Source organism: Saccopteryx bilineata, chromosome 4 (assembly GCF_036850765.1).
Source record: "Saccopteryx bilineata isolate mSacBil1 chromosome 4, mSacBil1_pri_phased_curated, whole genome shotgun sequence".
Taxonomy (NCBI): domain Eukaryota; kingdom Metazoa; phylum Chordata; class Mammalia; order Chiroptera; family Emballonuridae; genus Saccopteryx; species Saccopteryx bilineata.
In genome coordinates, this window is record NC_089493.1 from 281,953,655 (window position 1) to 281,976,048 (window position 22,394).

Below are 22,394 nucleotides of genomic sequence, written 5' to 3' on the forward strand. Positions count from 1 at the left end.
AAGTTGAGAACATTTGCCCAACTTGACCCGACAGCTCCCGAAACAGCCTGCAACACCTTCCACGTCGGGGGCAGGAAAACTCAACCAGATGTACTTCCAGCCAGAGCTGCTACTGGGAGGGGGGAAATGACTGCAGAAACCGTCCTGGGTCATGTGAGGTGCACGCGCCATGTTCTAAAAATGTTACCACCTCAAGCACATCACTGAGTTAGTGATTTTATTAGAACCTATCAGCAGAACAGCCGAGGTGCTGCGTTTGCAGATGCGGGGGGTCACCTTACTGGTTCCACAAAGATCTTCCACAGCTCCTGCAGCAAAGACAAGGGCGAGATTCCCAGATGCCCAAATGAGGCTTCCCAATTTCATAAAGGGACATAACTAGCAAAGAACAACATGCGAGCCAGGGACAGCACGCAGACAATGGCAGGAGCAGAGCGGCGCTTCCTCCGCGGCCGGCTGTTCTTGCTGCCTCTCTGCGGCAGGGAAGCTGGACGGTTAAGTCCCAGCATGAATCCAGGAGGCACCAGGTTGCCACATCATCAAAAGGGACCAGAAAATGGCAGCAAGTCCCCACAATTTCTCCATTTGCGGAGGTCTTTAGTGCCACATAGCCCATTTTCTTGGCCACATGAGGCTCCTCTTAGTGCTCCCGGGTGTGGAAGGTGCATCCCCAAGGCTCTTAGTGGAAACCCGTGTCCCCTGCCTGCTATCACCTGGGAGGCTGCCGGGCAGGGAGACTGCCCAGGGGCAGTGGAGCAATAAATGGGAGGGGAAAGGTGGACGGGAAAAGATGGACAGGACTCACTTGAACTATGGTGCCGGAGGAGAGCTGTACTATAGCCTGAATTGCCCGAAAGACAAACAAGTGGGTCTTAGAGCAAATAAAGCCTGAAACATCGCTGGAGGCAGAAATGACACAGAAGTGAGCTGTCCTCCTTCGGGCACACCATGACTCAAGGGAGGCAGGGTCCTCTGGAAAGGACAGTGATGCTGGGACAAACGGAAGGCAGCAGGAAAAGGGGAAGGCCAAAGACGAGGTGGACGGACTCCATAAAGAAGCCACAGGCATGCATCCCCAGGAGCTGTGCCGGCCTGTTGGACAGGACGCTGTGGGCGTCACTCATTCACAGGGTCCCCAGGAGTCAGAGCAGACCCAACAGCATGCCCCCCCCCCTTAAAGGGCAACCACACAAACACAATGCCGCCGTGCTTGCCTCCGGAGCAGGAGTGAGACAGGGCGCCCTGTGGCAGCACCCCCCTCGGAACCAGGCCCGGTCTCCAGACCCGGAGAAAGGGAGGCCACTGCTAAAAGACAGAGAGCAGAACACACGTGTTCTAGAGCCCGGGACCCTTATGAAGCCAGCTCCTGGTAACCTTACAGAACTTTCACGGGTCAGCTGGAGTTTCATATTTTCTCCAAGTGCTGGGTTTAAACACAGTAGTTGGAAGTCAGTGGCCGCAGGGTCTGCCTTCCCTGGCTGGTGACTTACGGTGGCATTCACTGAGACAGTGCGGGAAAAGAACTCAGCGTGGGCCCCGCACAGGGACTGTCCTGAGGGTCACTGAGAGGTCTGAAATGGTGGCATCCCACTGTGCAGGGTCAGAAGGGTCATTGGTCACCAGCCAAGCCTGCCCAGTGTAGAAGGCCAGCGCATTTCCTCCGTGAGGATGTGACCGGCAGCACCGGGAGTCCTGCATCAAGATCTCCAACCCAACCCCGTGCCTCCCGACTTCCTGCTTCCTCCTGAGTGTCAACTGCCCACAGGGTACAGGTGCTCTATAGCTGCCGGTTCACCTGGCAGGCCATCCCTGGACATGCGACTGTTGAGAGCAGGTGAGACCCCACCACAGGCTTTATTAGAGAGCACACAGCCCAACACAATGGAGTCACGCGGGAGCGACACGGGGCGGAGGCAGCCGCTGACCTACCAGCTGCCGGATGCGCTCGTAGACGAGGCGCTGCGGGAAGGAGGCTTCCACCGGCTCCACCGCGAAGCGCAGCGGGCCGTCCCGGAGCTGCTCCAGCTGGCGCAGGCAGGCGCGGAAGTGGTCGTAGGCTTCGCACGTGACGTCCAGGTGGCTCAGCGTGAAGTTCAGCCTGCGGACAAGCAGCCCACACTCTGCCCGTCACCACCCGGCAGGAAGGCCTGGCTGCGCCCACCCAGCTCGCTTTCCTGCGGCCTCTGACCTCACTCACGCCGGTGGGTTTTTGCTGAGTGCCTACTGTGCGCCGAGTGAGCACACTGCCCTCCTGAGTCTGTAGGACGGCCTGGGAGGAGAAATGGTACCACCTCCGGTTTACAGATGTGGAAACTGAGCCCCAGAGAGGTGAAGTCACCTGCCCAGCGTGGCACTATTGCCCCGAGTTGCTGCAAACTGGAGCAAGAGGTAGGCACCGACCCACGCCTGAGGCCGGCTCCGTGTGCGGGCCTGCTCGCCCCTCCCCCACGGCCTCCTCAGCACAGGTCTGGGCATGGCTTGTCGGTGACTGTTCACAGGACGAATGGACACAGGGCAGTGGCACAGGGGGGTGCTGAGGTCGATGAGGACCTGGTGGGCAGGGAGAACGCTGTGGCCCCTGGTGGGGTCGGGGAGATTTGGGAGGGTGACCTCAGAACTGAGTCCTCACGGGCATCTCCAGCCCCGTGCTCACACCGTTCTACACCTTAGTCTGCAACACAATTGGACCTGAAATTCACACTTTGCCTCTTCCCCCTTTCCCCCCAAATCTCTTATTATGAAACATTCAAAGCTATAAAGAGAGCAAGGACAGTATAATGAGCTGCCCCGATTCAGCCACTGTCGCCTCTGCCTTCCTTCCACCACTAGGTCCCAAAGCAAAGGCTCGACACCACAGGATTTCTTCCACACACATGTCTGTGTGTCTTAAAAAGATAAAGGCTCTTTTCATTTAAAACAAAGTCAATGATAATTCTGTACCATCAAATATCCAGTGAGCATCAACTTTTCCTGACTGGATTTTTCCCTGTATGGTCTATAAAATCAGAATTCAGGTGAGGTTCACTGATCATGTGCAGACCCTGGTCAGGCTGGCCCCGAAGGAAGTCCTAGACATTCTCAGTATAAACAACGAACGTGCCTGACCAGGCGGTGGTGCAGTGGATAGAGCATTGGACTGGGATGCAGAGGACCCAGGTTCAAGATCCCGAGGTCACCAGCTTGAGTGCGGGCTCATCTGGTTTGAGCAAAGCTCACCAGCTTGGACCCAAGGTTGCTGGCTTGAGCAAGGGGTTACTCCGTCTGCTGTAGCCCCACAGTCAAGGCACATATGAGAAAGCAATCAATGAACAACTAAGGTGTTGCAATGAAAAACTAATGATGGATGCTTCTCATCTTTCTCTGTTCCTGTCTGTCTGTCCCTATCTATCCCTCTCTCTGACTCTCTCTGTCTCTGTAAAAAAAACAACAAACAACAAACGTGCCCATGTGGATGGCTCTGCACAGAGCTGCAACCACTCCCACAGGCTGAATTTCTGAATGCTGAAGTGCTTGGTCAATAATTATGTTTGGTTTTATGGCTTTTGATACATATTCCAAGCTGCCTCCAAGACCGCTGTGGACAATCGTAAGACTCCGAGAAAACTGTCCAGTGCCCAGCACTGCTCCTGTCACGAGAGGGACACGCAGCAGCAGGAGCCCGATCGGTGAGGATATTCAAGTGCAAGCCTGCCGCGGGGCTGTGTCTGCCTCAGGGGGCGGGCAGAGACTGGGTTGGGGGGACCTGGTGAGACGGAGGCGTCCTGGAGGGAACGTTCAGGGAGAGGAAGGGCCCTTAACAGCACAGCGGCCACGCGTCCCAGCTGTGGCGCACGGCTTGCCTTCCAGCCCGAGACCACTCACTGACCAGCTGCGGCCTGGAAGGATCCCTGATGTCGCTTGGACATCCTCTCATTTGAAAAATGGGAACGGCAGGGCCCCCACACAGATGGGGCCGGTACGTGGATTCCACCGAGTGTGGAGGACACACCCTGGGTGCTGACTAGATGAGGGACAACGACACCAATGAGAACACGGCGAGAAGGCGAGCACTGCCTACCCTGGAGCTGCCCCGTGTGGAGCTCACCTCTTCTCCACGGACAGAATGGCTACGCAGGCGTTCTGCAATCTGTGGGTGAGCCGGAGGAGCGTTTTAAACAGAGCATCAGTTAGGTCGTCGTCATAAAACACTGTGGGCAAGAAGACAGGCACTGGGGAGAACACGCCAATGTCGGCGAGATCTGCTCCTCAGAGGGCCCCCCGGATGCTGTGGCCTGAGTCCTTATGACCCCAGTGGCGACCGTGCTCAGGATTAACACTGCACGGGGAAGCGGCAGGGAAGATGCTTCTAAAATGCAGACACTGGAGCGGTGGGGACCCTGCGCCTGGCTACCCGCGACGGTGACCCCGGCCGAGAGGGGACGACGCTCTCACCTTCGGCTGCGAGCAGTATGGTGGTGTGGTTGTACAGGTCGGAGATCTCCTCCTCTGACCAGCTGAAGGGGGCTTCAGGATCTGGGAGAGAAGGAGACAGGATGTTTGTGCTCCCTCCTTGCTCTTCGGGCCACCAACGCTCACCGTCAGAGCGACTGAAAGGCCTCAGGAGAGGAAGTGGGGCTGGGGCCACTGGTGTGGTAGGCACTGCCAGGTGGCCGAATCCCTGCGCCCCAGGTTCAGGGGTGCGGCTGCCCACGCAGAGGCGCACAGTGAAAGAGGTGCCCTTCTGCTAGGGGGCAGCGGCAGCAGGGAGGGCAGGCGGGCGCGGCCTCCCCTGTGGCCTTGTCGGTGGGCTGTGCCCGTGGCTTGCTGTGACCCTGAGAAAGGGGCTTCACCTCTGCACGAGAATGGTTCCCTCAGAGATGGCTGGGGGGTGACAACACCTAAGGTGTGTGCTTGGCGGGTGACAGGTACTCAACAAACAATGATGTTCCCCACTTGAATTACAGGGAAAATAGTTTTCACAGAAAGAACAAGCGTACAGGTCTGAAATACTCTGTATAGGAATTCAGGAACCCTGACCCAGGGCCCTGAAGCCATGTGGCTGACTCCCTACTATGGGCAGAGGCCCGGGTGCCAAGCAGGAGCTGCTGCCTGGCACCACTGCTCGCAGAGAAGTGGTCAGTGTCCTGGAGTCTGAGACTTGGGCTCACACCCTGACCCTGCCGAGTACCAGCCGTGTGACCCTGGGCAGGCACTGAACCTGAGCATTAGTCCTCACTCACTATTCCAGGATTATCGCACCTACTGCCCAGTGTGGTCTGAATGACACGAGTGGCCTGCGGCAGGTGCCCAAATATGACACCTGTCACCTCTAGCTAATGGAGAGAACTTGCCGCGAGCTGTGGGCTGGGGCAGAGCAGGGATTCTGCTGTCACTCAAGGTCACAGGGCCGCTGGCCTTGAGACATTATAGGAACCACTGAGTCAAACGGGCCACTCGAGGAAGACACGCACCTGTGCAGAGTTCGTCCTTCCGCCAGTCCAGCTCTCTGACTTTAACTACACTGCCTGTAAAACAAACGAACAGAACTCCCCAAACTGATCAACAATCAAGAAAACAAACTTTTACACTGTACACCAAAATCCACCTGTTCATCCACCCATCCATCCATCTACAATTAAAATATTTTTATTATTGATTGATTTTAGTGAGAGAGGAAGGGGAGCAGGAAGAGATTTCGGGGAGACAGGAACATGGCTCTGTTCCTGTATGTGCCCTGATGGGGGATTGAACCGGCAACCTCGGTGCTTCAGAACCAAGCCCCAACCAACTAAGCTATCCAGCCAGGGATAGCTAAGTATTTGAGTGCTAAGTATTAGGTCCCATGCCAGACACAGGGAACACAGATTTATGACATGTGCCCGTCCTTGGAGACTGCGGCTGAGGAGGGACTGGTCAGTCAGGAGACACCAACAAGGCAGTGTGGTCAGGGTAGTGTTAAAGGGTGTGCCAGGCGCACGGGGCAGGGAGGAGCTCTGTGTCAGACGGGGTGTCAGGGAAAGCTCAGGGAGGTGGTTCACATCTGCGTCTTCCTTCCAGTCCTTGCTGACTGACTACTGTACACTGGGCATTCAACACGCAGCACAGCAGCGGGGGTCACACACAGGGCCCCTGGCCTCATGGGGCATGTGGTCTAACAGGATGGCAGACGCAATCAACTAATCACATACAATGGTTCAAGGTGTCATGACTGTCTGATAGGGCAGTGGTCCCCAAACCCCGGGCCGCGGACCAGTACCGGTCCCTGGGCCATTTGGTACTGGTCCGCAGAGAAAGAATAAATAACTTACATTATTTCTGTTTTATTTATATTTAAGACTGAATGATGTTTTATTTTTTAAAAATGACCAGATTCCCTCTGTTACATCCATCTAAGACTCACTCTTGATGCTTGTCTCGTAAGTTCGACAATTATATTTAAAAATACTACAGTTTTTATACCGGTCACATAATTTTATTTTGTGCAGTTATCCATCCCACCCTAAAGGCCGGTCCGTGAAAATATTTTCTGACATTAAACCGGTCTGTGGCCCAAAAAAGGTTGGGGACCACTGTTCTAAAAAGGATCTGGTAGCTGGAAAGACCAGATCTGAATCTGGAAAAGTGCCCCAGGCTGCTCAGAGGAAGGGTGGGACAGGCAGTCCAGGGAGGAGGTGGCTGCTGGCATTCATCACCTAAGCTTATTCCTGCAGGTGGGGCAGAACCCGATGATCTATCCCAGGGGTAGTCAACCTTCTTATACCTACCGCCCATTTCTGTATCTGTTAGTAGTAACATTTTCTAACCGCCCACCGGTTCCACAGTAATGGTGATTTATAAAGTAGGGAAGTCACTTTACTTTATAAAACTTATAAATTAAAAGCAGAGTTACAGCAAGTTAAAGCATGTAATAATAATTACTTACCAAGTACTTTATGTTGGATTTTTGCTAAGTTTGGCAGAATAAATATGAAACAACTTACTATAGTTAAATCTATCTTTTTATTTATAGTTTGGTTGCTCTGCTACCGCCCCCCATGAAAGCTGGAACGTCCACTAGTGGGCGGTAGGGACCAGGCTGACTACCACTGGTCTAGCAGATGGCGAGGTGGGGGGTGACATTCCAGACAGTGGGACGAGCATGTGGAATGAGTCCTCGGCTCACTGGGCGCAGGGCTGGAGCGGGACGGTGAGGAGAGAAGCGGGCAAGGCAAGCAGCGCTGGACCAGGCGGTTTGGGAGCCAGAAGAGCTCGGGCTTTCCCCCCTGAAGGGGTCAGGCCTGTGTCGACCAAGGTCACTCTGGATGCTACACGGAGGGCAGCCTGTGCTGCACAGGGGGCCACTGCGACGTCCAGCAGGGAGAGGGCTGAAGCAGGACTTGGTGGTGGGTGCGGGAAGAAGACGCAAGGACAGGGCCACCTAGGAACTGAAGCTGCGTGAAGGTAAGACTGTCTGCGCCCCGCTTTCGGCTGGGTGTGCAGGGAAGCAGGCAGAACCCCGTCTGCCAGGGCTCCGGCCCCGGGTACTTGTCCCACTTGCCAGACCCCTCCCTCCCAGGTGGAAGACACACGGAACTCACCTCCAGAGCCAGTCAGGTGGCTGTTGAGGGCAAGGTTTTGCTGGCACATGGCCAAGAGATCGGCACCCACATCTGGAATGACAGAAGGGCATGTCGTAAAGCACCAGCCAGTGCAACACATTTACCACGGTGTTTTTGCCTGGAGAGAGCTAGGGTCAACAGCACGACTACAGACACGTGCAAAACTGAAACTAAAGTGTCTCCTATGTGTTTCACTGGCAACATTTAACATGCTCACCTTAGGCTCTTTTGAATGAACTCCTTAAGTAAGGAATGACCCTCCTGGTGGAGGCAGGCTGTGCGCCCCAGACGGAAGCGTGCGAGTCCCCCTTTTCCACGTTTTTTATGAAACTGCACAGCACTTCCCCTAGTCCACCCCAAGTGCTTCTTTTCCCTTTTTTCTTTAAAGATTTTATTTATTGGGCCTGACCTGTGGTGCAGTGGATAAAGCATCGACCTGGAACACTGAGATTGCCAGTTCAAAACCCTGGGCTTGCCCAGTCAAGGCACATATGGGAGTTGATACTTCCTGCACCTCCCCCTTCTCTCTCTCTCTGTCTCTCTTCTCTAAAATGAATAAATAAATTAAAAAAAGATTTTATTTATTCATTTTACAGAGGGGGGAGCGAGAAGTATCAACTCATAGTTGCTTCACGTGTCCCTTGATTGCTTATATGTGCCTTGCCCGGGCGAGCCCGGGGTGTCGAACCGGCAACCTCAGCCTTCCAGGCGGACGCTCTATCCACTGCGCCACCACAGGCCAGGCCCGAGTGTGTCTAACAACCCCATGAGTCGGTATTGTGGTTCCCACCTTACAGATAAAGAACTCAAGTAAAGTCATGTAACTAATAAGAGCAAGGGCTGGGATTTGAACCTAGGTCTCTGACTCCAAATCTAAGCTCACTCTTTGACCCCCCAGCAAGCTGACCAGAGTTAGAAGGGTGTCTGGGTGAAGTTAGAGGATACGCAGAGCAGATGCAAACAGGCTGGAGGCACGCTCTCCTGTGTATGACTCATGGTCACTGCCATCTGCGTCTCTCCCAGCCACCTGTTACTCTGACCAGGTGGGGGTTCCTACCATTTCAGCAGTGCTAGAAGTGGGGGGCGGCGGCACTTTGCTAAATATTAACTTTCAATTAGGAGAACGTATGTGTGGAAGGAACAGAAAGTCTTGTCAATGACTTCTGCCTGCCCACTGTGTCTGATGCCCCCATCCTGAGCCTGGTAAAGCGGGGAGGGCTCTCTGCTCACCGAGGGGACACACCTGTCCTTTCTCCTGGTCCACCGGCTGCAGAGGAGACTGACGGTGTGGGCCTGACAGCACAGCGCTGGTTCTGAAGTGTTTATGCCTCTCTGATAGTTTTTGTCACAATAGATCTTGTGTGGGATTCATGAAACAGAGAGAGGACCAGCTCCTGCTGAGGGGGGTGGGACACCTAGAGCCCTGGGCTGTTCCCCCACCCCTTCTCACACATGGCTTTGGTCAGCCATTTGACCCTAGCCTCAGTCTGCCATTTGGACACAGGGACAGTAACAGGCTCCCTTGCGACTGCCCAGGGTCACTGTGAAGGTCCGGGCGGGTACTGATGTGCATGAAAGGCTTTACTGGCTCTAATGTGCCACCCGAGGACACGCTCTCTTCTTCACGCGGTAAACCTCTCTCGGGGATAGGACAACCTGATTCCGTCCTGCTGCTGGGCACCAGGCCCATGGCACAGCTCCTGGGGCCGCACGATGGTCTGACCCTGAGAAGCGCTCCCTGGCACCCACATGGAGTTGCTGAGGAGCATGAAACAGGGAGGCTGCCTGCAGACCCGACAGTGGGTAGCTCGGGGCATCTGAAAAGCTCGCCTGAATCACAGGCGATCCTTCACTCTCCCCTTCCTATCTCAGGACCAAGGGACGCAACCCACGAACACGTGAACCAGGAGTCAGTGAAATGCAAACCAGCTTGGCGGGTACCATGTTCACCTGGTAGCTATTAAAGATTTAAAATATGATAATAATATCTGCCTGATAACACTCTCCTATAAACTGTTAACACGCCTTCTATAAAAGCATGCTGGCGAGTCTGTCGATAGCCCCGTGCGCAAGCCGGTTTGCTGGTTTCCATCAAGTGTGGTTATGTGAGATGTTATCAATGAAGGGCGCTGGTGGAGGTTACATGACACTTTCTAATAGCCTAGCAACTTCTGTGTGAGCCTACTGTTATTTCAAAATTAAAAGTTAAAAGAGAAATCAGTTCGCGATATGTATCAAACGCTTCAGAAAGGTCATATTCGTGTCTAGGAATCTAGTCTAGCAGTGAAGGAAGGTGCTCACTGCAGTGCAACTGGCAAATGAAAAACAAAAATATCAGGGGACAACCAGAATGCCCAGCAAAGGGAAATGGTTAAAAAAAAAGATGAATTATGACCTGGTCATTTAAATCCTATTTGTAAATAATATTTAACGATATGGGAAAATACCCTTAAAAATGTTTTTCAGGGGTTTTGGAGGACACAGTACTGAACATAGTTTGACTGCAGCTATGGTTTGGGAGTATGTACACACAAGGGAAAAGGAAAACAGTATAAAAGGCTACAGTTAAAACAGATTGTGAAACGTGTGCTCCCGAGCACAGCAGCCTGCCCTGGTACTCGCTCCTGGGTCCCTGCATCTGGCCCAGGTCGGGCACATGGTAGGGGGCTCAGCGATGGCGCATGGCTGACTGGATCCGGGGATTCTAATTATGAGGAATTGCTATTTGCTGTTCTCCACTAAGAGTGAGCAAGGTGTCTATAATCGGGAAAAAATAACAAGCCTGTTTTTGAGTCTTCTAAGAGGCACATTCTTCGTGGTTTCTGGGCTGTTTGCTCTTCCCTGGGGGTGTGGCCGGAGCCGCTGTTGCCTTGGGAAGCGGAAGCCATCCCGCTCCCGCGGGTGCTGCGGCCGCCAAGGATGGTGCTGCTGGGTCATTCTGACATTACTGAGAAAACCACGGACAGGGTGGCAAAATCACTAGCAGCCAACATCCCATTTCCATCTCTCCTTTTTCCAGGCAGCACGTGCTCTGTGAAGAGACGACCCCCGCTCGGGCTGGGAGGTGGGCGTTACCTGTACAGTACACGGTCTGCGCCAGGGTGGCGGCGACGACGCTGGCTAACCCCGTGCCCGCTCCGAGTTCCAGCACGGTGCGTCCCTGGAAGAGGTCCCACTGGAACAGGATGTAGTCAGCCAGGAGCAGGGCGCCCCGCCAAACCTGGAGGGAGACGGACAAGGAATGACAGGCGAAGTGAGGCTCCAGAGACCCTTCAGGGCCGTGGGAAGCGGACCGGACCTACCCACCTGCTTGCCAACATCCTCCAGGGGCGTGGCCATGGTGTGTTCTGGACAGGATGGAAATCAAAAGAGAAAGAGCCACTGTGAAAATGGGGATGGACATAACACAGACAGATGAGGCGCATGGCAATCTGCACACACAGTGGGATGGCCACCAGGGTCGGGCATCTAAGGAGCAGGGGAAACACAAGCTGTGCTACCCGCTGGGAGGGGACATTTGAGTGCCCCTCACAGACCAGGCACCAGTAAAGCCTTTCATGCACACCAGGGCCCACTCTCAGATAGCTGGATCTCTGCCCCACAGTCTGAAGACCGGGGTCACAAGAGGTCTTGGCCCAAACTAAACAAACATGCATACCCACACTCCACTTCTGATGTTTAATAACTGTCTACTAAAATTGTCACACTTATATTGCTTTGATGGACTGTATGCTTATAATAATCACAGCTCATCCCAAAATATTTTATTTATTTATTTATTTTAGAGAGAGAGAGAGAGAGGGATAGACAGGGACAGACAGACAGGAACGGAGAGAGATGAGAAGCATCAATCATTAGTTTTTCATTTCGCCTTACAACACCTTAGTTGTTCATCGATTGCTCTCCCACATGTGCCTTGACCGCGGGCCTTCAGCAGACCGAGCAACCCCTTGCTGGAATCAGCAACCTTGGGTTCAAGCTGGTGGGCCTTTTTGCTCAAACCAGATGAGCCCGTGCTCAATCTGGCGACCTCGGGGTCTCAAACCTGGGTCCTCTGCATCCCAGTCCAACGCTCTATCCACTGCGCCACCGCCTAGTCAGGCTATTTTCTTAGAAACGTATGAGGAATTAACAAAATAAGTTTTGAGTTTTATATTCTTTTTTAGGTGAAGAGAGGTACTGTATTCTCAAGCACAAAGGATGTTAGGATAAAATCTGGTGGTGGCAGTGGGAGAAGAAAATAGAAACATGAGGCCAAAGAGAAGAAGGAATAATGGCAAATATTTTGTCTGTTAAATAAGGACTGGCTCTTTTATTTTTTTAGTGAGCAAGAGAGAGAGAGAGAGACAAAAAGGGAGAGATGAAAAGCATCAACTCATAGTTGTGGCACCTTAGTTGTTTACTGATTGCTCCTCATATGCACCTTGACCTGGGGGCTTCAGCAGAGCCACTGACCCCTTGTTCAAGCCAGTGACCTGGGGCTTCAAGCCAGTGACCTCTGGGCTTAAGCCAGCAACATTGGGTTCATGTCTATGATCCCATGCTCAAGCCAGTGACCACGTGCTCAGGCCAGATGAGCCCACACTCAAGTCAGTGATCTCAGGGTTTTGAACTTGACACCTCCGTGTCCCAGGTCGATGCTCTATCCACTGTGACATCACCAGTCAGGCACTGGCTCTTTTCTTTTAAGCGACATGGAGATGGCTATCAAATTTAAACACACACACACATGCACTGTAGGGTAGCTTTGCATGCTTAGTGGACTTGCAAGAATGAAACCACAAGCCTACAACAAAACAGGAGGCAGGACCGAGGTGTGTAAGGAGGGAGGAGACGGCAAGGCTGGAAGCAGTTCGGTGATGCTCCTGTCCATGAGGGTCTGTCCAGGAGGTGAGGTGGCAGCCTGCATGCCTTGTTTGCTTTTGGTCCCCTTAAGCACTCAAGGTCCAAGCGTCTCAGTGGCAAGGGTGCTGCCATGTTTACAGATAAGTGCTATTCGCACAACTGGGGTCCAGGAGATAAGCTAACTGCTTTGTCTGGTGCTCAGCTGAAGCAGCAGTTATCTGTCTCCAAGCCAGTGAGAAATCGGCTGTGTGCAAGGGTTCCCCGGGGACTCAGCCTGCTCTGACCGTTTCTCCAGAGCAAATCTCACCAGAGATTTCTGCCCTTCAGGACGACTTAGAATCTGATCCCTAAAGCAAAGGTGATTAATGCATTGCCCACCAGCATCTTGTCTGGATTTGACATTGTGATTTGGAAGAAGCCACTTTTAGTAAGATATGCTTTCTTCAGAGGGGCTTCAGATTGCTAAGCCCATGTGTACCCACTTGGCCTGACAATGGAACAAAAGCATGTGCACTGAAACACCAACCCGGAGTCCCTCACTAGCCTGGGGCGTGGAGACTTGACTTGATCCTCACAATGGCCCTGTGAAGTAGTTATCACCACCCTATTTTACAGCTCAAGACACTGAGACTGACTGAGGCCTGGCGTTACCTAGGAAAAGTGCATCTTCTAGAAGCCAGGCACTGTGCTAAATGCTTTGCAAGTAAGATTTCATTTAATCCTCAAAACCACTCAATGAAACAGGTTTGAGTGTGAGCTTCAAGATGAGGAAAACAAGGCCAGGGGATTAGAGCGGCTGCCCCAGGTCACAGAGCTGGCAAGGGACAGATGTGGGATCCAAGTCAGGGCGCCTGCCTGCTGTTCGCCAGCTTCCCCCCCCCCCCCCCCCCCCCCCCGGAGGGAGGCGCTTCCTCTTCAAGTGGAGGAGGACCTTAACAGGTGCCCAGAGATGGTTTAAAACACGGGGACTCAGCTGGCAGGCTAAAGGCCTGTGTGTTTGCTGGGGGGTGGGGGTGGTTAGGGCTTAGGTAAAGTGGCTTCCAGGGCCCTGCTGCCGACCCTCAGGGTCAGCTGCCCCCACCGCCACCAGCCCCCTCCCAGAGTTGCAGCTCCTACGTGTGGCTGGTGTGTCCTCTCACGGGGACCTCCTACCGCCTCCCATGCCCTCCTTCCAGTCTGCCTGGCCCAGTCTCCCCGGTGTGCCCTCTGCTTCCCGACCCCAGGGCACTCTACCACCAGGGTCTCAGTCCAACGCAGTCATTTCTCCAATGAGTTTAGCTGTATTCAAGGGGTTGACTGTTTTCCCTTTAGAGGGAAGACAGACTGAGCTCAGATAGACCTGCGTGGGAACAGGGTTTGTCACATTCTAGCTGGATGGCCTGAGCCACTGAGATCCTCAGAGCCAGGGCCACAGTTTGCTCATTTACAAAATGAGGAAAATTGATCAGACTTTACTTCGAACCTTGAGCCTGTGGCGGCTACCTAGCAGGCCCACGGGTAAACTTTTTAGGTTTTTGATAATCCCCTGGAAAACATATTCTCCTTCCCAAGGGCAGTTTTTGTTTTTTTTAAGCAGTTTCTCAAATGGTCCCCATAACCTGGAGAAATGACTTGGTTCACGGCTGAGAGAAAGCATGAGTGACCTCTGTTTAGCATCGACCCTGGGCTAGGCCCCTGAGTAGACACTTACTGGGCATTTATTAAATTATCACTGAAAGCCAGGAATGGGAGTATCCCTGACCCCATTTCACAGGTGCAAAAACTGGGGGGCTGAGTGGCAAGACACGTGCCCAAGGTCACTTAATTTGGGAGGGCGGAGATCAGTTCAAAACCCAGCTGTGCAGGACACAGGAGCCCAAGCCCCACCGCCACACCAGATTTTGCAGACGGGAGTGTGATGGCAGCAAGTGAAATAGTTAGGAGTTCCACTTAAGCTTAAGCACTCGAGCACCTTTCTATTCCATCCTCAGGGCAGGTCGGACCAACTGACTGCCAGCTGAAAAGGAGGCGTCTTCCGGGCACTGGGCACCAGGAGACAGGGAAATGGGCGGTGGGGAGCAGGCCACACACCAGCCCTTTCCCGTGGGACTTTATTATTAGCTCGGGGGAAGGTAAGTTCCCAGAACATTAAACACACGCACATCAGAGGCCAAACACTCATGAAATAACCAGGTCTGCCCCTCCCCTTCTCGGGTAGGCCAAGTGAGGACTGACTAAAATGAGTCTTCATCGACCCCGCCCCCCGATGAGAACAGAAATGTGCAACGTTCTGATCACATGACCTGCATAAGAACGTGGGCTGTGGCGTCAGACGGACCTGGGTATGAACCGTGGCTTGTACAAGTTTCTCAATGTCTCTGAGCCTCAGTTCCCTCTTCTGTGAAATGGGAATACTCATTCTTGGAAAGAGTAATCCATGGGTTAGAGGTAATCCAAGAACACACAGAGTGAGGTCATGGCATGAATTCCACGTCTGGTACTCGCTGGTACCAGAAGAACAAGCGGCTAGAACACAGCCCACCTGGTACCAGCAGCACCTGGTAACTGTTGAACAGACGGGCAGACGGGTATCAGAGCTGCTGTCCTGTCTGTTGGTTTGGGGAGTGCTCCCATGGACCCCGTGCCCCCAGCCCAGGCCAGTACCCAGCTTTACCTGGGTCTTCAAGCGCCATCAGGAACCCTAGATCTCAATGAACAGACTCAAACCAGAGCTCCTCTCCCCCAAATGAGCAGTGCTGGTCAAGAGTCCTGGCTGTGGGAACAGATCACACAGATTCAGAACCTTCCCCGTGGCCAAGTGGCGTGGCCTTGGGCTTGTCACTTCCTCCCCTGTCCTCCCCTCAGAGGGGCTGTGAAGCCTACGGGAGGTGATGTAGGTGAAATAGCAGAACACAACAGGTGTTTAACCAGCACGGCTCACTTTCTGCCCTGGATCCTCATCGCTCCTGGCATTTCTAGGGATTTGATATCCTGGTGTCATCAAACCCTATGTCTGAGTGGTGGACGCTCTCAGCCTTGACCGCTGAAGCTTCTGTCCCACCCCACCTCTCCTGCTCCTCGCTCTCAGCTCCTGGTCCATCTGACTGGCCCACAAGACTCCTCCAGATTAAATCTGGATCTACCTCCTCATCCCTCTGCCACAGTCTAGCTCCAGGATCTCCCAGGGCCCCTGTTACTGGCCAGACTAGCCAAGGGTTCCACACCGTCTACCCCTGAACCACACCAGCAGCATGCTGGGTGGGAACATCAATGTGGGAGGCAACAACAGCAAGGCTTCCTGGAGGAGGTGATGGCTAATGGCTATGATACCCTGGCCTGGGCCTGAACACAGCCAGCACTTAAAAACGCACCACGACCGAATCAATACTGCGGTGTTGCCTTGGTACCAGGTGAGCGAGACCTTTACTCACCTATCCTGATGATATCGTGGGTGCTGCTCTCCCGTGCTTTGTCTCCCAGGACTTCATCTTCTTCCTGCGTTAGAATCATGGGATGTACCTTGTCTCTCAGAGGCCACACAGGGTCAGGGTCGGAGGGGGCCCGTGGTCTTCTCACGACATCCAAATCTCCATCTTCGTCCAGCTGAGCTCCCGCCCCTTCCTGGCCAGTGACATCAGCACCAGCCTGCGTGGGGGACCCCTCACTGCTGCAGCTACTCCCGGGAGGGGAGCCAGTGCTGCCTGTCCCAGCAGGAGTCTCCTCTGTGGGAACAGCTCTGTGATCATCGCCCTGAGTCCCTGAGTCTATCCGAGGGTCTTGGTTCCACACAAGCTGGAACTGGGAGAGAAAAACTGAAAGACAAAACACAAAAGGAGACTATTTCCAGCTGTCTTCTTTTCCCTTCTTCTTTCAGAAAATCTGGTTTCTGGAAAGAGTGGAGACATACTAAGGGTCTGTTGATTCAGCCACAACACGGGGGCCACCAAAGCAGCCACAAACACCACCGAGGGCATCTACAGTGAAGGCACTCGGCCAGTATTATTTCATTTGACCCTCGCACTCACTATGAATATGGTGGTAATGACTCCATCTAAGAGACGTTAGAAGTCTCTAAACTGAGGCTTAGAAGTTAAGTGAGCTGACAAGGCCACACAGCTCTGAAGGTGGCTGAGACTGAGGAAAGATTCAATCCTAGCCTGGTCGATTCCGAAGCCGACACCCTTCCACTATACTATTCCACTTCTGAAGGTCTGGAGGACAGGACAAGGACACCAAGGGTTCCTCACCATCTGGTGGCTTGAAAGTCATTGGGACAAGTTTCAGTAAGAATATGTGTACGAGGAGAGGTGAGCTGGAGGCAGGAGGCATAAGGACTGGAGCAGACAGTCCCAGGCTGGAATCCTCCATCTCTGCAGGCTGTCTGACCCGGGGCAAGTCACTTATCTGTTCTGAGCCTCAGTTTCTGGAATCCAAACTGAGACATGAGGGAAGAGGGAGTTATTAGTCACACCAGGATAAGCTAATACACAGTGACCGGAGCTGGGGAGGGTGGCCAGGGAGGACCTCTCTGACATGACATCTGAGGGCTACAAGGAAAGAATGTTCTGGGCAGAGTGAACAGCAAAGGCAAAGGCACTGAGGGAGGGAGGGGTGTGCACTGTGTGAGGGGCAGAAAGGAGCAAAAGTGGCCACAGAGCAGTAAGGGGAGGGAAATAAGTGTGGACAGACAGGCAGGGGTTGGGTCAAGCTGGGCCATGCAGGCCAAGCTGAGGAGCCTGGTTTTATTCTAAGAACAAGGGGAAGCCATGGGAGGGTCTAAATCAGGGCAGTGATGTGATTTGCATTTTTAAGAGATCCCCTTGACTTCTGGACAATGAGTAGGGGGATACAGGAGAAAAGCCAGGGAGCCCTGGGGGGAGGAGCTGGAGGCAGCCAGCAAGGGCTGAAGGGTGCTAAACTGTGGTAAGGGCAGTGAGGATGCAGGGCAGTAGGCAGATGGAGCCCCCGTGCCCTGTCTCCCTGTTAAACTTCAGGCTCCCAGAGGCAGAGCTCGGCCCCTTCACTTCTGCATTCTCATCATCGGGTCTTGTGCCTGGCACAGAGCATGTAGTCAGTAAAGCACTAGTCTTCAATCTTTTTACACTTAAGGACCAGTGAAAATAGAATTATTTTGGGGACTGCTAAGGCAGAAATCACCCTGAGCATAAGCAAATCTGACTAAGATCATTGGGTCTACACTTTTTTTTTTGTATTTTTCTGAAGCTGGAAACAGGGAGGCAGTCAGACAGACTCCTGCATGCACCCAACCGGGATCCACCCGGCATGCCCACCAGGGGGCAATGCTCTGCCCATCCCGGGCGTAGCTCTGTTGCGACCAGAGCCACTCTAGCGCCTGAGGCAGAGGCCATGGAGCCATCCCCAGCGCCTGGGCCATCTTTGCTCCAATGGAGCCTTGGCTGCGGGAGGGGAAGAGAGAGACAGAGAAGGAGAGCGGGAGGGGTGGAGAAGCAGATGGGCGCTTCTCCTGTGTGCCCTGGCCGGGAATCGAACCCAGGACTTCCGCATGCCAGGCCGACGCTCTACCACTGAGCCAACCAGCCAGGGCCTTACACTTTTTTTTTTTTAACTTATTCTTATAAGCTCTCTTTTTTTTTTTTTTTTTTACAGAGACAGAGAGAGAGTCAGAGAAAGGGATAGATAGGGACAGACAGGAACTGAGAGAGATAAGAAGCATCAATCATCAGTTTCTCATTGCAACACCTTAGTTGTTCATTGATTGCTTTCTCATATGTGCCTTGACTGTGGGCCTTCAGCAGACCAAGTAACCCCTTACTCAAGCCAGCGACATTGGGTCCAAGCTGGTAAGCCTTTGCTCAAACCAGATAAGCCTGTGCTCAAGCTGGTGACCTCAGGGTCTTGAACCTGGGTCCTCCGCATCCCAGTCCCACGCTCTATCCACTGTGCCACCACCTGGTCAGGCTGGGTCTACACTCTTCATACATCAGTGTGGTTAACTCTTTTGCGGGCGAGCACAAAATTTCTGGCCAACCATTCACTTACGGGCAGTTGAAAAACATGGCAGTAAAGCGCAGTTTACTCAATGAAAGAAAGGCACTTAAGAAGCTGTGTGATGGTAACAGTTAATCCAGTCTTCCCAATCTTATCCCCCAAAATGAGTATGAGAAAACCAAATGGGACCCATAGGGTGCTGGGTCCCTCCGCACACACCAGGACCTTACCGGGCTGCCTCATGCTGTTCAGCCGCACCATGAGGTGTCTCTGGTTGGGGGTGTAGAGGTGGACATCGGAGAGCACGGTGTCGCTTTTGAAGGTGACCTCGTCCATGGCTAGGGTGGGAGCCAGCTACCTTGGCCCCGGCTCCACAATCATCATAGAACAGCAGCACCTTGAGTCGAGAACAGGTCCTCAGGACAGCAGCTTCCAAAGAGGGACAGTGTACAGCCAGGCTAGCGCTGTATCACTGAGGGGGGGGGGGAGTGTTGCTTTCCTTTTCAATTATTTTAATTTTTTCTAAAGGAGAAAGCCTCTGAGCCTGGGCAAGGGAAAGAATCCAGCTAGAACTGTATCATTTTGTTTGTACTGTGCTCATTTTCATAGGAGTCTCTTACTTATGGAATGAAGTTTCTTTCCCGTTTAACTTTTTCCAGCTTTATTATAAACATTTTCAAACAGACAGGAAAGTTGAGGGTATAGCACATAAACAACCATACACTTACTGCTTACATCGATTCAATGATCAACATTTGTGATATGGGCTCGCTCTATCTATCTGAGGCTGAGGTAGGAGCTGGGCTTCAGGTACGTGATAGGCCCCCGCCCTCCGTCTCTCTTAGGACCTTACCCGCTACGGGCCGTGACCAGGACTCCCACCTGACCCTCACGCCTCAGGGCTCAGGCGGCCGCCATGACAGGCAGCTTGCGCAGGCGCAGCCCCACCCCCTCTGTGTGCGTCGGACCGCCCGGCCCTCTGACCACGCCCACCTGCTCGCGCCGCGCTTGCGTGTAGGGTCTGCGGGCAGACGCGTGCAGTTTTGGCTCTGGGCTCTGGGGAGGCGTCTGGTCTCACCTGCCCCGGTTTTCTGGGGCAGTCTGTCTGGGTGGACCAGGTCTGCGTGTGTAGGGCCATTAGATTACTCGCCAGAGGCCACCGAGCTGCTGAGTCTACTTGGGTAATAGGGCTTTAGAGCAGGGGTCAGGAACCTATGGCTCGCGAGCCAGATGTGGCTCTTTTGATGGCTGCATCTGGCTTGCAGGCAAATCTTTAATAAAAAAAAGAATAACGTTAAAAATATAAAACATTCTCATGTATTACAATCCATTCATTTCCTACTTCTCATGTTCATGGTTGCAGACAACACCAAATTTTTATTGGATAATGCGTAATGTACACAGGTCGTTGTATGGCTCTCACAGAATTTTAAAATATATATGATATGTGGTGTTCATGGGTCTCTCAGCCAAAATGGTTCCCGACTCCTGCTGTAGAGCGTGTGCTGTTAACCAGCAAGACAACTTTTTGTTAATTATTATCATCTTTGCTCTTAGTACTCATTAATAATAGTTGGTAGTATTTCATTCATTCATCCTCTCATCAAATCCCCACTACTCGGCGAACGAAGAATCTCAGTCTTAATTGGAATCAAAAAGGAAGTGACTTCTGACACAAATGTTTCACTTCAAGTGGATTTCCAAGCGCATAGGGCCACAAATGGAAAATGTCTGTGTGCGTGTGAGCGCGCACACACACAAGGCCTCAGCTGGTTCCCGTTGTCTTAATTATTTTTTAATTTATTTTTCTTTTCAAGACAAGAGAGAGTCAACATCAATTTCGTGGTTACTGTTGATAAACATGGCCGTGGCGACGGTGGGGGTTATTTGATAAGGTGACCAAGCAACACGGATTTTTTTTTTTTTTTAAAGCAAACAGGTTGTGTTTCCTGAACTCCCCAGGACTGTACACGAGAGCCAGCTGGCCATTGTGAGGACCTGTTGTAGTCCTGGTCCTCCTGTGCCCAGGGGCAGTACCTGTTGGGGGCATGGAGGAAGGTGGCTCTCTACATTCCTACGTCTGACTTAGGTATTTACAGGCCACTATTCTGGCCCCTCTGCCCGACTCAAAGTCACCCAGCTTCTTAGTGGCAGAGCTGGGAGGCAGACTATTGTCTCCAAAGCGTCCCAGTGACTCTGTTGGATGGAGCCTTAGAGAGAAAGGCCCTTCAGTACTACAAGCAGGTCTCTTCCGGGCTTGGAGATGCAAAGCTTCTGGTGCTAACTCACGTACACTGGAGTTATCACAGCCACCTGAGCTGATGTAATGACATCATGAATGCAACAAAGGGAAGGTGGACAAACTGCCAGATGTGTGATAAGAAGCTAGGTCGCAGGAAATTCCTCTCGGGAGATTATTATTACCTTGCATATTAAAAACAGGCCTTTACCAAATGTGTGTTTACCAAACACTGGATGTGTTTTTTCAATCAGCCTTAGAAGATTTTGTCCTGGAGAGAGAGCGCTTCCTGGATTACTATCTGTCCCCTGTGTCACACCGCTTCTAACAACAGTTGCTACATACACACAGGGATTGCGTCTCTGGTTCCTGGTTCTGTGTAGACAGGCACCAAACTGACCCTCAGGTGGTTCAAATCCCCAGCTCGGCCACTGATTAATCGTATTCACTCATTCAGTGCATAATTGTGGAGAGCTTTTCATGAGGTAGGTACTCGGGCAAGTTACTTTATTTCTCTGAAATTTAATTTTCTAATTTTTCAAGTACTGATAATAACACCTATCTTGAAGTGTTATGCAAATGACTGAGATATAACACGTGGAAAGTTTCAGGTACAACTCTCCTCAACTTCTTGAGGTGATCTGACAGTATCTGGTATATTTTAAAGAACCCACCAATTTCATTAATTTTACCAAGTCATATTTTTCGATAAAAAAAAGCAAATTAGGCCCTGGCTGGGTGGATCAGTGGATAGAACGTTGGCCTGGCATACCAAGGCCACAGGTTCCATCCTTGGTTAGGGCACACATGAAAAGAAACCAGTGAGTGCACAATTACAGGCGTCCCCAAACTACGGCCCCGTGGGCCGCATGCGGCCCCCTGAGGCCATTTATCCGGCCCCCGCCGCACTTCCTTCCGGAAGGGGCACCTCTTTCATTGGTGGTCAGTGAGAGGAGCACTGTATGTGGCGGCCCTCCAACGGTCTGAGGGACAGTGAACTGGCCCCCTGTGTAAAAAGTTTGGGGACCCCTGAAATGGAACAACTAACTGGAATGAGTTGATGCTTCTCTCTACCCCTTCCTCTCCCTCTGAAATCAGTAAAAAGGTTCCTCAAAAAAGGAAAAAATATATGAAAAACAAGTGACAGTGTCATAATACTGTATATTATCAGTTACATAAAAGAAAAACCCCTCAAAGTACTACATTTTCTCAGGACATGCATGCTATGTAAATGCACAGAGAAAAGTCTGGGAGGATGCCTTCAAACTGAACTGGTTTCTTCTTGGGAGGAGACTAGAACGGGGGTTGGTCCAAGAAGACTTTGTTGTAATTTTAAAGAGATACATCACATATTTGTTTATTTAGAAATTTATTTAAAGGCCCTGGCCGGTTGGCTCAGCGGTAGAACGTCGGCCTAGCGTGCGGAGGACCCGGGTTTGATTCCCGGCCAGGGCACACAGGAGAAGCGCCCATTTGCTTCTCCACCCCTCCGCCGCGCTTTCCTCTCTGTCTCTCTCTTCCCCTCCCGCAGCCAAGGCTCCATTGGAACAAAGATGGCCCGGGCGCTGGGGATGGCTCTGTGGCCTCTGCCTCAGGCGCTAGAGTGGCTCTGGTCGCAACATGGCGACACCCAGGATGGGCAGAGCATATCGCCCCCTGGTGGTCAGAGCGTCGCCCCTGGTGGGCGTGCCGGGTGGATCCCGGTCGGGCGCATGCGGGAGTCTGTCTGACTGTCTCTCCCTGTTTCCAGCTTCAGAAAAATGAAAGAAAAAAAAATAAATAAA

General features: G+C 52.4%; 1 protein-coding gene across 5 annotated transcripts; it reads right to left on the reverse strand.

The window, feature by feature from the left end:
* Positions 1-200: 200 nt before the first annotated feature.
* Positions 201-19,319, reverse strand: METTL22 (methyltransferase 22, Kin17 lysine). Of its 5 annotated transcripts, none has more exons than XM_066274919.1 (11): positions 19,225-19,319; positions 18,602-18,768; positions 15,833-16,213; positions 10,884-10,924; positions 10,653-10,797; positions 7,557-7,628; positions 5,451-5,504; positions 4,432-4,512; positions 4,085-4,187; positions 1,930-2,098; positions 201-308 (listed from the first exon to the last, which is right to left on the reverse strand). In XM_066274919.1, the coding sequence occupies exons 2-11, from the start codon at positions 18,705-18,707 to the stop codon at positions 273-275; spliced, it is 1,188 nt and encodes a 395-aa protein (XP_066131016.1). In that variant the 5' UTR covers positions 18,708-18,768; positions 19,225-19,319; the 3' UTR covers positions 201-272. The 5 variants fall into 5 exon arrangements, with proteins under 5 accessions (XP_066131016.1, XP_066131015.1, XP_066131018.1 ...); XM_066274918.1 differs by having other exon boundaries at positions 4,085-4,208; XM_066274921.1 differs by lacking the exon at positions 5,451-5,504.
* Positions 19,320-22,394: the final 3,075 nt, after the last annotated feature.